General features: G+C 43.6%; 1 protein-coding gene across 19 annotated transcripts in view; it reads right to left on the bottom strand.

The window, feature by feature from the left end:
* Positions 1-14,502, bottom strand: part of MACF1 (microtubule actin crosslinking factor 1) — a 330,003-nt gene that overhangs the window by 217,080 nt on the left and 98,421 nt on the right. For all 19 annotated transcript variants that reach the window (XM_060089544.1, XM_060089550.1, XM_060089543.1 and 16 more), the window contains exon 2: positions 4,576-4,637. In XM_060089544.1, the coding sequence (XP_059945527.1) occupies positions 4,576-4,637 (62 nt within the window). The remainder of the gene's footprint in view (positions 1-4,575; positions 4,638-14,502) is intronic.

The following is a 14,502-nucleotide window of genomic DNA, read 5'->3' as shown; positions in this document are numbered from 1 at the left end:
CACCAGGGAAGACCTGTCTCAGCCTTTCTTGAAGTTCTCTTTGGGATACTTTATCAGCTACCAGAACCCAGAGATATATCAAGGATAATGTAAATAAAATCTCACTTAAAACTCTAGGTTTTTATTTTTGATGGTTCTTGCATATGAGCAGAACTCTTCGATTTGTAGGACTTGTGCTCTAAATTAGGTTATTTATATATTTCAGATGCTTACATCCTTAAATCTCTTTTATGATTGGACCAACAGTGTTCTCAGCTAATAAAGAGGAACTGATTTGCTTATGCAAGAACAAACTGTTTCCTAAAGAGATATTTGGGAATCCAAGAGATTAGGTCAACTAAATCTAGAACTTGAAGGGCTTGGCTGTTTTGATCTTACATCATTCTACTTGCCAATGGCAACACCAATGCAGTTCATGTGTACTTGGGGAGCAAAGCAAAGGATGCCTGAATTACAAAAAACAGATTTGATCCCTAATTCTCAGCCCAAAGTTCAAAGAATTCCAACATGGAGCAATGATTCTGATGAGCAGTGAATCTCTGTGAAATATTCCAAGATGAGAAAATGCCATTGGAACTGTAAGTCTTGGGGCCTGAGAAGAGATGAAAAATTGCCAAGGATTTAAGTAAAGCTCTGGCTGGCCTCCAATTCCTAACAATGCTATGTGTTCATCTAGTTTCTCCCGCCCTGGGCCTCCTGTCATCACACAGAACTGAGGCAGAGGTCCAACAGGCAACATCAGCTACAAGTGCAGAGCAGGGAGCCAGAGCACTTGCATCCAACTACAGAGTTTAGGGGGACAAGCTTGAGGCAGGATAAATTCAGTTCTTCCAACTGTTAAGAGATGAGGTATGAAAGCAGAGCAAGGTGGGGGCATATTCAATAGTAACAGCAAGTAATTCTGGCCAGAAGACTCATGACTGCTCTTTAGCTCCATCCTTCACTAGCTGTATGACCTTGGGAAAGTCACTTCATTCTTCTAATTCTCACTTTCCTCAGCTGTTAAAACTGTAAGGATAAAATACCTTTACCTCCTTCAGGGTTACTGTAAGGATCAAGTCAGATTAGAATATGCTTTGTAAGCTAAAAAGACTACTGAGCTATTATTTCCTCAAGGTAACAAATCCTTATTGGATACTTCTCATGCTCCAGGTGCAGTACTTGGCTGAGACAGAAGCACGAGTCCCAGACCTCAAGGAGCAGAGGACACCAACGTGTGAACACAGAGGCCCATCTCTTCCAAGGGGTGTGGCACAGAGATGGAGCTGCAATTAGTTTAGTCCAAGGATGGAGGTCAGAGCCTCAGGAAGGGGATACTGGACCTGTCTTGAAGGGTAAGTGGGTGATGGCCAGGCAGAGGAGGCCAAGACATGCATTCAAGGGAGAGAGAAATGAATAAGCAAAGAGGTATGAAAGCACACAGTGTTTAGGAAGCAGTGAGATGTTTCGTACGGCTACAGCACAGGCTATGCAGGGGACAATGCCTGGTTGGAAACAGGCTCTGCACCATGACAGAGTTAGGTGCCACCAAACCAGAGGCAACTAACTGGTAAATGTTGAAGAAACTAGAGGAAAATTGCAGGTTTTTTTCTCCCTGTCTCTCTCCCTTCCTACTTTGTCCCGACTAAAAAAAAATAGGACACAACATCAACCTTCAAGTTACAATCTGGCAGAAAGATGAATGTTGCAGGTGCTATAACAGACGTACATAACGAATACAGGGAGGGCACAAAGGAAAGGCCAGTCAGTTCCAGGCAGGAGAGTCAGGAAAATGTCTATTGAGGAGGTGTTAAGTTGGTGTTGTCCAGGCAGAACAGAGTTGGGGAAGGTAATCCACGCAGAGGGAGCCCCATGAGCGAAGATACAGAGTCATAAATAGCATGGCAAACAGTTCAGCAAGAGCTTAAGGTCTGAGAGGAATATGACACTATGAGCCTGGAAAGGCAGGCAGACCAGTGTCAGGACTGCAGAGGTTAAGAGCGCAGGTGCTAGACTTTAGGCTGCCTGAGTTCTAGTATTTTAGTTCTTCTTCTTTCCAGTGGTATGACCTTGAACAGGTTATTTAACCCCTCTGAACCTCACTGATAAAATGGGACTATTAATAGAATCTACAGCATAAGGTCAGTGAAGAATTAAATGAGATGATCCATGTAAAAGACTTAGTACAGAAAGTCTGATTTACAGTAAGCACTCAATAAACTACTACCATTATCATTACATTTGTTCTTATAGAAAACTTTATTAGGAAACTATTACGGCCAAGTCAAGAGATGAAGAGGCCCTGGACTAGAACAGAGGTAATGGGGATGGAGAAGAGAAACCAGATGCAAGCATCTTTCTGAGTTCGAAGTGATTGATTGTAGTTGGTGACAGGGAGAGATGATGGGCAGGACTAAATATAGTATGATTCTAGGTTCCTAACTTGGACAGCTAGGTACATGAGTGAAAACCTTGAGCAATTTGGGATGTCTTGAATATAGGACATGTCTGGGTAACATCCAGATGACCGTGTCAAGTACACTGTGAGATACAGGTCCTGGGCTTAGGAAAGAATGCAGGAAAAGGCTCTATCATCACCTCCTTATCTAAATCTTATAGTTAGAAAATTGCCCTCATTTGTACTTAAACAAGTGGCCCCAACGAGCCATGTCTGATTTATGTAACCATCTCCGCGGCCATAGTTTACGGAACTAAATCGATAGACCACTGACCCATGGAGGAGAAGCAAACCTCAGCCAACCAGATTGCTTGTGTTTGCGTCTTTAGAATCATGTAGCTGCAGGGGTTTACATTACCATTTGAGGGACAGCCACCGTGGCTCACATACAAGCAACGGGAGGAATGCAGAGAACTAAATGTAGGAGACACACAGAAAGATATAAAAATGAAGAAACACAAGGCCTCATAAAAAGAGAAAGAGAGAGTAACTGCCCAATAAAGTTTAGTTTTCATAAAACTCAGATGCATCCGGACACCAGACTCTGGAGATCACCCTGTATCCCTTTTTACTTATGATTCCTTGCATTCCATGCAACCGAACGATCCCCGTGGCTAACGCAAATGAGACTGCCAACGAAAACATGAAAATGGTTAGGACCCAGGGAACGTCAGCATGGAGGACTCAGACAGAGGAAGAGAAGCCAGTGAAAGAGGCATTCATGGAGGGAAGAGGTAACTGAGGAAAAAGCAGTATCCTAGAAGGCAACATAAAAGAGAGCTTTAAAGGAGCAGTGAGGGCTTCCCTGGCGGCACAGTGGTTAAGAATCCGCCTGCCAATGCAGGGGACACAGGTTCGAGCCCTGATCCGGGAAGATCCCACATGCTGCGGAGCAACTAAGCCCGTGCGCCACAACTACTGAGCCTGTGCTCTAGAGCCCACGAGCCACAACTACTGAAGCCCGTGCCTTTGGAGCCTGTGCTCTGCAACAAGAGAAGCCACAGCAATGAGAAGCCCGCGCACCAAAACGAAGAGTAGCCCCCGCTCGCCACTAGAGAAAGCCCGCTCACAGCAATGAAGACCCAACGCAGCCAAAAATAAATAAAGTAAAATAAAATAAATTAAAAGCAAAAGGAGCAGTGACTTAGTCAACACTGTCAAATGCTACAGAGAAATCAAATGAGAAGAAGATAAAACTAGGCTACTAGATACAGCAATTAAGAGGTCACTGGTAATCTTTCCCAGAGCAGTAATTATTATAACTCACAGTTATTTGAGTTGAGTAATTATTGTAACTTAAAAGTTTGTTTTCGAATCTGACTGCCACATTAGTCATACTGTTTATCCTTAGGTGAGTATTTAGTATGCCTCTGCCTTGGATTTTCCTCTATTTAAAAATAGTAATATAAAAATAATAATAAGATCTCCCTCCAACCCTGGCCATTTTGCTCTGTATTTTAAACTGCATGGGGGTTACACCTGAATATATATTTTTTAAAAATTCATTAAACTGATCATTCAAGATTTGCATACTTTAAGAGAGAGAACAAAATCTCCTCTGCCCCACCCTTCCACAGTAATCAGGTTAAAAAATTTAAAACAAGAAAGGGGCTTATAAAATAGTATGTAGGGGCTTCCCTGTTGGTGTAAGTGGTTGGGAGTCCGCCTGCCGATGAAGGGGACACGGGTTCGTGGCCCGGTCCGGGAAGATCCCACATGCTGCGGAGCAGCTGGGCCTGCGCGCCATGGCCGCTGGGCCTGCACGTCCAGAGCCTGTGCTCCGCAATGGGAGAGGCCACAACAGTGAGAGGTCCGCACACCACCAAAAAAAAAAAAAAAAAATAGTATGTAAAGTTTGGTGCAAAGTGTTCTTGGAATCCCAGGAATCACACCACGGTATCCTCAACCTCAGCCTCCTCAGGTAATGGAGGTGTTACTGTCTTCACCAAGAAACTGATCAGTGGAAGTTTCCACGTTATTCGGACTATGTTAGATATTTAAAAAAAAAAAAAAAAAAGGTCATGTGTATCCCCATCAACTGGAGCACATGGCCGGCAACATGAACTAGAGAAGGGACTGATAGATCCAGATCAGGAGCAGCCAGAGGGGCCAGGGCGGCATCCATGAAGGGGTCTTACCTTCATCAAGTGCTTGTTGACCCACTTGGTGAACGTCTTCTTCTGCACACGGTCCCGTTCATCTGTGAGGAAACAAGAAGAAGGCACTGGCTTAGCGCTACCCGGCAACACGTTCCCCAACTACTGCCTTGCCCACACCCAGATTCTCCAGGACAGTGGAGACAGTTTCCTCCGGACTATGAGACAGCGTCTTGTTTTGGGAAGGTTCAGTCTGTCTGAACTTCCTCTTCTGTCCTTATCATGTTGTCACTTTATGCATTAGACAGAATCATGTGCCTCAAGAATCCTGTCATGGCAAAGTCTCCTTCGCATCGTAATTTTCCGGGGAGCACAGTGATTCCCTGCTTCCCTTGCCCCCAGCAAGCTCCAAAAAGCCAAAGTTGGGAAAACCCCCAACAGAAGGGGTGGAGTGCCCTTGGCATTCGGGACACTATAGTGCGGGGTTACATCTCACCCTCCACACACCGGTCCTCTTGATCGATGCTCTCCTCCCACCCCCTCCTCCCCAGTCCTCCCTCACTCCAGCTGCCTCCCCAGCCTCACCAACCAAACTCTCAGAGCTGCCCACTATGCCCTGCCCCGCACATCTCTTCCCTCCCTCCCTTCTCCCAAGTCTTACAGAGCCCCACCTTTTTTTTGTAGGCAAACTTTCATTCTCAATTTTGTTCACCTCTTTAACAGAAACATGACTGTCAACACCTGACAATGCCTGCGCCACAGAGGCCTGATCCTGCAGAGAACTCACCTTCTCCCACAACGCCACCTCCAGACCACTGATTCATCAGTTCCGTCCTTTTTCTACTTATTTGAAGCCCTTGCCCTCCACTGTACCATCTTGTTCAAATCATCCTTTCTGTCATCGACCATTCCGTGCTGCCTGGCCCCTCCACGTGGCAAATCTACGTTAACTTCTCTTAACAACTTGGTTCACATTTACTATCTGCAAGGGTATCCTATGGCGTCATCCTCAAATTACTTCAGCATGTGTGTGGACAATGCATGTGAGCCTGCTTGGCTCCACTGAGCTTCAGCTCCAATTCACAGCCAGCCACCACCATGCCACTTCCTGAGCCTCATTCCTTCTCCAAACATACCTATTTAGCAGTCATTTTATCATCTTTCAGATCTCCTCATCATTCTCAACCTTCAACCACTCCCTTCTTATTTTACCCTGTTTATTAAGAACACCTAAGATCATCCCAGTCTGTGCTAGACAACATAGTTAAGCAATTCAAAGCTGCAGGCACTAATACCCCAGGGAGTCTCACCTACCTAACCTTCTACTAGTATGTTCACCAGGACAATCCCCAAACCTGAATGACTACCATGGCTTGACTCCTCCACTTCTTCTCCAACTCAGAGAAATTTCAGAAGAAAGTAGCAGAATTATGTAACTCTGGCTCACTAGTAATTCACACAAACTTCAGTTAGGTTTTCTCTCCCTACTGCCACAGTTATTCCCTTCTTACTGGCTCCCAAGTAAAAGCCACATAGGTACCATTCCAAACAATGCTAAGGCTTTCTCTCCACTTCCAGGTGGATGCACTATCTTCTTATTTTTCTGAATCTATAGCCATCCAGTAAGTGCTCTTTCATCTCTTTCTCTAACCTTACCTTTACCTCTTCCTTTCCTGCTTTATTTGCAAGGAACAGTGATCTCTTCCTATTACAGACCACAGAACTTAGGAATTAGAATGGATTTAGTCTAATTCCCTGCTGATTCACAAATCCCCTCAACAACAAAGAATCATATGCTCAGAGCTGAAAGGTCTGTCCAAATCTTGCATACATCTACAATATTATTGACTCTTAAAACTTAATAGAGAATTCACTACCTCATAAAGCAACACATACTAATTTAATAGTTCCATAACATGTCATAATCTGCATCCTTATAAATTCTACCTATTGGCGCTCACTTGGAACGGTTGGGATTTTTTTTTAAGTCTTATCTAATTTTCACTTCATAGAGCCCTGCAAGTATTTGAAGCCAGAATATTTATTAGATTTGACCACTGTCATTCCAACATATTTTGATCTTTTGATCTTCTTTAGATGCTGATTCAGTTATCTGACCTCTTCATCGTCCTTTCCAAGTCTGTATCATCTGCAGACTGAATTAGAATCAGCTTGCAGCTACAATCTCATCTAAATCACTGACATTTGTTTTCTCTTCATGGCAAGCTACTGTCTTCCTCTCCACCTCTCCAAATGCTATTTATTCTTTAAAATTCAGCTCATTCATTCACTCATTTATTCTTTGAATAAGTCCTTATTAAGGAGCTAGCTGCTTGGCATACCCTGTGCTATACAAAGTCACATTCCCTACCTTTAAAAGAGTCTAGCAGAAAGGAGAAATAACTTCAATGCAGCTTGACAAGTGCTGTTAACAGAGGTAAGCACACAGCGCTCAAGAACGTAAGAGAAATGGCTAACCTGTTTGAGTAGAGGAGGGACCCATGGGAGGTTAGTGAACGTTTCCAGGTGGGTGACTAACTAAACCTTAAAAGATGAGTACAAGTTAGCCGGAAAGAGAAGGGACAAAGCTACTACATGAAGTTCTACCTAGTGCAAAGTCACGGAGATAAGAAGGAGCTCATGTTCAGACAACTGCACGGAATTAAGTATGGTTGAAAGACAGGACGTGTAATAGGTAGTGGTGACACTTAAAACTGGATAGAATGGCATTGGGTCAAATCACGGCCTTTCATGACAAGCTAAGGAGTCCAAACTTTATCACCAAGAAACTGGTAAAGGGAAGGTAAGGGAAAGTATTGAAAGATTTTAAATAGAAGAATGACATGTGAGATTTGTGTTTGAGAAAAATTACTCTGGCAGCGTTTCCTGACAATTCCATTTCTCAAGAGTCTCTTTGTTCTCCAAATTTTTATGGTACTGACTATGCTAATCACTCAATCCATACTTATATAATTATATAAATTCTGATCTCTTAATATGCTCATTCTTACTCATCAATGAGATCATTAACTCCCTGAGGAAAGAGATCATGCTTTACTTTTCTGCATGTCCCACAGCTTCTAACATCTAAAGCTCTACATTATAAGACTAAAAGAAATCCTTCCCCTTACCTGAACTGAAAGTCAGCTTTTTAGCTATTGGAAGCATAACTGATGAGAAACCATCTGGTTTCCCGAGTGCATTATCCCCATGGGAGGGCTTAGTAGGTTAACAGAATAACTATGCGTAGAAAATAAAGAAGACTCAATTGTGTTCATCACATCTTCAGGTCTAAAAGAACTGAGGCAGTGGACTAAAAAGAAATCACATGAATTCCACCTCTTTAAAATATTGGCTAGTTTAAAAGGAAATCTGTTAACTTTTTCTTTTCCATCCATGTATTGTTTAACCTACTATAGCAAACCCATATTACTTTTATAATAAAAGAAATTCTATAAACAAAACCTGTGTCTTCAGAGTGAGAACTCTGTAAAATTAGAAACAGACTATTCTTGCTTATAAGGGTAATAAATAGAGCAAAGCAGAGTGGACCTGGCATTGGTGAAAATGTGGTGGGCAGAACTTTTAGTTAGCTTTAACACTGTTTTTCCATTATGTTTGCATGTCCCAGCAAAAAGGTGACACTGGTGTATCTGAGTTTTTACATATTGGACTAGACGGTTTTTTGTTTGTTTGTTTTTTTGGCCACACCACGCAGCTTGTGGGATCTTATTTCCCCTACCAGGGATCGAACCCAGGCTCCAGCAATGCAAGCCCCGAGCCCTAACCACTGGACCACCAGGGAATTCCCTGGACTGGACTCTTATAGGTAATAAATAAACATTCTTGATTGGCCAATATATGATTAGAAGACTGGCTAAAGAAACACACAGGGCTTCCCTGGTGACGCAGTGGTTGAGAGTCCGCCTGCCGATGCAGGGGACACGGGTTCGTGGCCCGGTCCGGGACGATCCCACATGCCACGGAGCGGCTGGGCCCGTGAGCCATGGCCGCTGAGCCTGTGCGTCCGGAGCCTGTGCTCCGCAACGGGAGAGGCCACAACAGTGAGAGGCCCACATATCTCAGAAACAAAAAAAAAAAAAAAAAAAAAAAAAAAGAAACACACAGAATGAAATCAAAGCCAAGTCACTTGTAAGAGTTCAGTCCACTGCCTCATTTATTTTAGACCTGAAGATGCCATTAACACAATTGAGTCTTTTGAATTTTACTACCCATAGTTATGCTGTTCACCTACCGAGCCCTCCCATGGGGATAATGCACTAGGGAAACCGGACGGCCTCATATCAGTCATGCTTCGAATAGCTAAAAAACTGACTTTCAGTTAGGAGGGAAGAGGTTCAAGTACTAATTCTGAATGTAATTACTAAAAGCAACATGATTACAAGTCCTTCCCAAGAGCAGCTAGCCTGCTTAGAGCCAAGCTATAAGTTTCCCAGGAAAGGGTTTTATAGAACAACCTTGCCCCAAAGCTGGAGGATCCTTTTTTAGGATCCTATGTTGCAGACCAATCAATTACATGAACATTCTCTCCTGATTTAAGTATCAGGATAAGAGAATACTGCAGTGCCTGGATTTTAAGATCTTAGTATCAGCAAGGAAATTCATTAGGGAAGCCAAAGAGCAACTTTATCACAGAACACTCCAAACAGCTCAGACTTTTAAAGTTTTTAATAAGCTTTAGGTTTGATTCCCTATACATAAATCCTTCATTTAATTCAGGCCCAGTGAAGATCTTTCTACCTAACACTGGAGGTAGAATTTTAAGAAGGTACCCTTATGTAAGAAGAAAACAGTCAATCACAGAAAAGGTGATATTCTTTTAGATGCTTCTTGTAAGCTCAGTCTCACCAAAGGCTATGAACTGACCACGAAGAACCTAACAGGCCACTGCGAAATTCTTAGATTGAACATATTGAGGCACTAATTAATCATGTGAGGCTTGCTTAATTAGAGGGATTTACTACTTGTTTCCTACTTTATTAAGACCACTACAGGACACCGAGCTACCAATACCTACCCTAATTTTCTTTTAGTTTCATTGGCAGAGATGTCCCTCCTTGTTACCTAGGCAAGTCCTTCCCTCTGAACTCTGGATCCTAGATCTTCCCTTCCCCTTGAGAATTTAATCCAACCACCATCCCCTAGCTTGTGTATCTTTATACCCCTCTCCTTTCCCGTGGGCTCCTGAACGGTGTGAGGACAGTGCTCACTTCTCTACTGCTGCACCTCCTGCTCCACCATGTGACCTGGCTTCCAGCCCCACAAATTCATTCCAACTGCCCTCCCCACAGTCACCTAGCTGCCAACCCAGAACACACTGGGGACCATTCCTTTACCTTTTAAACCCACTCTCCCTCTTGATTCCGAGACTTCATTCTACCCTGGTTTCCCTCCTTCCCTTTTAACTGTTCCCTCTCTTCTGTTCACCCCTTAAATGTTTACTCATTCTTAGCCCCCTTTCCTTTTTATTCTGTATTAAAGCTTCTTAAGATATCCATGGGCCTAAGGGTGCCTAAATGGATTTGCGGGGTTCGGGGGAGTCATAAACCACCTAAAATCGCATGCAAAATTTTTGGTGTTATGTATACTATGGCATGGGAAAAAAAAAAAACCACCTACAGATTTCAAAAAAAGTAAATAATACCTGTTCTCTACATTCTCCCAGAATGATTTAATCTACTTCCATAGTTTCAACTGTAACCTGGACACTGACAATTCCCAATCCGTATCTTCAGCTCAGGCCTTTATCCTAAACACCACTCTCGTATGTCCAACTGACTCCTAAAAATTTCATGCTCATTTCAAGCTCAACTTGTCTAAAAATGAACTCTGCTTGTCTCCCTCTCTGCTTCTAATAGGTTTCCCTGCTATAATCTATCTGTTACAGCCTGAATGTCTGTGTCCTCCTGAAATTCATATGTTGAAATCTTGAAGTAGGAGTTGAAGCCTTTGGGAGGTGATTAGGTCATGAGGGTGAAGCTCTCATAAATGGAATTAGTGTCCTTACAAAAGGGACCCCAGAGAGCGCTCTCTTTCCCGCTCCACCATGTGAGGGTGCAGCAAGAAGACAGCTAGCTGTCTATGAACCAGGAAGAGGTCCTCACGAGACAGCAAACCTGTAGGTGCCTTGACCATGGACTTCCCCACCTTCAGAAGTGTGAGAAATTAGTGTCTGTTGTTTAAGCCACTGAGTCTATGGTTTTGTTACAGCAGCCCAAACTGACTAAGACACCACCCTCCTGAGTGCTGCCAGCACTGTGGACAATGCTGCCCACACTGAATCTTTATCCTAATAATATTAACAGATAACATTTACCGAGCCTCTACTTATATGCCAAGTACCTTACATATATTGTTTCCAATGCTCAACAACCCTGAGAGGCATTATTTTACTGGAAAGATAAAGCCCACAGAGGCTAAGTAACTTGCCGGAGACCATAAGGTAAGTCTGAACCCAGCGCTACTGGATTCTAAAGCCTGATGCCTGCATTCAGGATAACATTTAAACTTTTTAGCTTGGGATCTAAGGCCCCATATGATGTGGCCACTCTTCCCTCTCCACGCTTTCATAAAAACGCTAACTTCCAGCCTTGCTGAATGTACAGTTTTGCCCAAATGAGGCATGTGCTCTCACACTTCCATGCTTTGCATTTACTGTTCTCTCTGCATGGAAGATAGCTCCCCCATTTCCTTGACTACTCATTCTTCAGCATTCAACTCAGCTATCACCTCCTCCATCCCTTATATACACTAGTTGAGTGATCTCCCTCTTGTGCCTATTTCAAGGTATCATAGTTTGCTTGTCCATCTGTCCTACTCTGCTCTACTTGGAGCATTTTGAGGATAGGCCTGGGGTCGGAATGAAAGCCTGCATTGAGGCAAACAGTTCTGTGTTCTATTCCATCACAGCCCAACACAGCATCATGAATCATTAAAAAAGCAAAGAGAGAAGAGCCTCTGCTTGTTTCCCTGAGGGCCACAGAAAAATTATAAGTGGTTCAAGAAGCCCAAGAAGCACCAACCACCTGAAAATCTAAAAATGAGATACCTGGGACTTGCCTGGTGCTCCAGTGGTAAAGAATCCACCTTACAACGCAGGGGATGTGGGTTCAATCCCTGGTCAGGGAACTAAGATCCCACATGCCGCGGGGCAACTAAGCCTGCGCACTGCAACTACTGAGCTCGCACGCCTCAACTAGAGCCCACGTGCCGCAAACTACAGAGCCCACGTGCCCTGGAGCCTACGCGCCTGAACTAGAAGAGAAAAATCCACACGCCACAACTAGAGAGAAGCCCACTCACCACAACAAAGAGCCCACACGCCACAACTAAGACCTGACATAGCCAAAAATAAATAAATAAATAATAAATCTTTTAAATAAATAAGTAAACAAAAAGGGAAATAAATATATAGAAAGTTGGAATGGGCCTGTTCCTTGACCACATGAGGTCAATCTAGTGGCAGAGACCAATATGTAAATAAATAATTAACAATAACACCAAGCAAACAGCACACCAGATACAAGCTGCACAAAATCATGCTGATAAACAAAGCTGATTAATTCTGACAGAGGGATAGGAGAAGAGTTCATGAAAGGTGTGGTATCTGAAGTAAACCTTGGGTGACAAGTATGATTTTGGCAGCCCAAAAAGAGGTTAAGGAATTCCAAAGTGAAGAATAAGCACGAGCAGTGACTTGGAGATATGTGAGTACACAGGATACATTGGAAGGAATGGTGTGGCTACACAAAGCATACAGTTAGCCATGTAATGAGAAGGGAAGCTAACAAGGTCACCTGAGACCACAGCACTCCAGAGAGCAGGAATGAGGAGCATCTACTCAATTCAGTAGATAAAAGGACACCACTGAAATTTTCTGAACCAGAGGGTGTTTTGGAAAGATTAATCTGGCATTGGATGGAAGGCCAGACTGCAGCAGAGACACACTAAGAGGTAGAAGCAATGAGAGGCCTACTGTGTGTGACAGACCAAGAAAGAAATCTAAGAGCATGAATAGGGCAGGGGCAGCCAGATCCCTACTCCAATGTAGAGGAAGAAACAATAGCCCTTAACTACTGGCTAGATGTTAAGGAAAGGGAGAGTTCAAGATAACTCTAAAGTTTCCAGTCACAGGGACTTCCCTGGTGGTGCAGTGGTTAAGAATCCACCTGCCAATGCAAGGGACACGGGTTCGATCCCTGGTCCGGGAAGATCCCACATGCTGTGGAGCAACTAAGCCTATGCACCACAACTACTGAGCCTGTGTCTAGAGCTGGTGAACCACAGCTACTGAGCCCACGTGCCACAACTACTGGAGCCCGTGCGCCTTAGAGCCCGTGTTCCGCAACAAGAGAGAGAACCCACCACGAGAAGCCCACACACCACAACGAAGAGTAGACTCCACTTGCTGCAACTAGAGAAAGCCCGCGCACAGCGACGAAGACCCAGCGCAGCCACCAAAAAAAAAAAAAAAAAAAAAAAGTTTCTAGTCACAGCAACTGGGAGGAGCAGTACCTGGAGATAAGGAAAACAGGTGGCACAGATTGGGTGAGGATAGGTTGGGTAAAGTAGAAGAAACATAATGAGATGTCAGCAGGCCCTTCCTGCAGACAGTTGGAACCTTAGGTCTAGAGTTCAGAAGAGCAGGCAGAATTGAGGATACAGATTTGATGCTAACAGTTGATAGCTGAGGCCGTGGCAGGTAGTACAGCCAGCCTATTTCAACAAGTCTTCCTAAATCACCACTTTGCTCGTATTACCCCTCTATTCAAAATCCTTTAGTGGCTCTCAGACGACCAGAGCCTCGAGCCCAAGTCCTTTGTTTCTACTGTCTACTACAACCCTCTGAAATTCAATTCCAGTTTTTATTCACTATGTGTTAGGTGGTTGGAAGAGATAAAAATAAGACATGGCCTCTAACCTGAAGAAATTTACAATCTATCTACTCTTCCAAATTTATCTTTAGACTCTCCCCTGCATGACTCAACTGCAACCATTCTGATCTCAGTTTCCAAATATACCTTGCACATTCTTGCCTTTGTTCACCTATTTCTCCCTACTGAAATATCTACCCTCTCTTCTTGTTTTATCTAACTTAGAGCCTCCTTACAAGGTCCAGCTGAAGTCAACTTCTTCCTTTACACCTTTCTGGCTATCCCAGCCATCTCTAGATGCCTGTGTTTATTTAATTTACTTGGCACCGAACATACAAAATCTATTGCTAGATATCTTTACATGTAAATCCCATTTCTCTATCTGAACTTTAGTTCTCTGGAGTCAAGAACCATGTTTTAAATTTCGTTAAATATCCAACATTTAGGACAACAGTAAGCACTCAGGAATGCTCATTTATTTAACCATGTACACTATGTGAGAGCCCACTGTGTGCCAAGGTTATATCTATATGGATACTTTATGATGGTATTTTCAAAGTCAGACTAAAAAATATCCTCAAATGATAATTAAAAGACTGCTTTTCAGCGTAGAGCAGGGATCTCCATTCAGACGTCCCTTCCACAGTTAACAGCTTTTCTCAATTCTTCTTGCCACATCTACACCCAGGAGACTTCACACCACTTAATGTGAGCTCAAAGAAAATGGTCTGAAGTGGAGATCAAGCAATTAAAATGTTTACCAATAATATACAATGGCACCAGTATTATAAATGATCCCTTTCCTTAGAAGTATATAAGTCAACTGTGGGAGATAAGAATGGCCTCGAGGGCCTCCCTGGTGGCGCAGTGGTTGAGAGTCCGCCTGCCGATGCAGGGGATACGGGTTCGTGCCCCGGTCTGGGAGGATCCCATGTGCCGCGGAGCGGCTGGGCCCGTGAGCCATGGCCGCTGGGCCTGCGCGTCCGGAGCCTGTGCTCCACAACGGGAGAGGCCGCAACGGTGAGAGGCCCGCATACCGCAAAAAGAAAAAAAAAAAAAAAAAAAAAAGAATGGC

The sequence above is a fragment of the Mesoplodon densirostris genome, chromosome 2, assembly GCF_025265405.1.
Source record: "Mesoplodon densirostris isolate mMesDen1 chromosome 2, mMesDen1 primary haplotype, whole genome shotgun sequence".
Lineage (NCBI taxonomy): Eukaryota > Metazoa > Chordata > Mammalia > Artiodactyla > Ziphiidae > Mesoplodon > Mesoplodon densirostris.
Note: the sequence above shows the minus strand (reverse complement) of the source record. Positions and strands in the feature narration are given on the sequence as shown.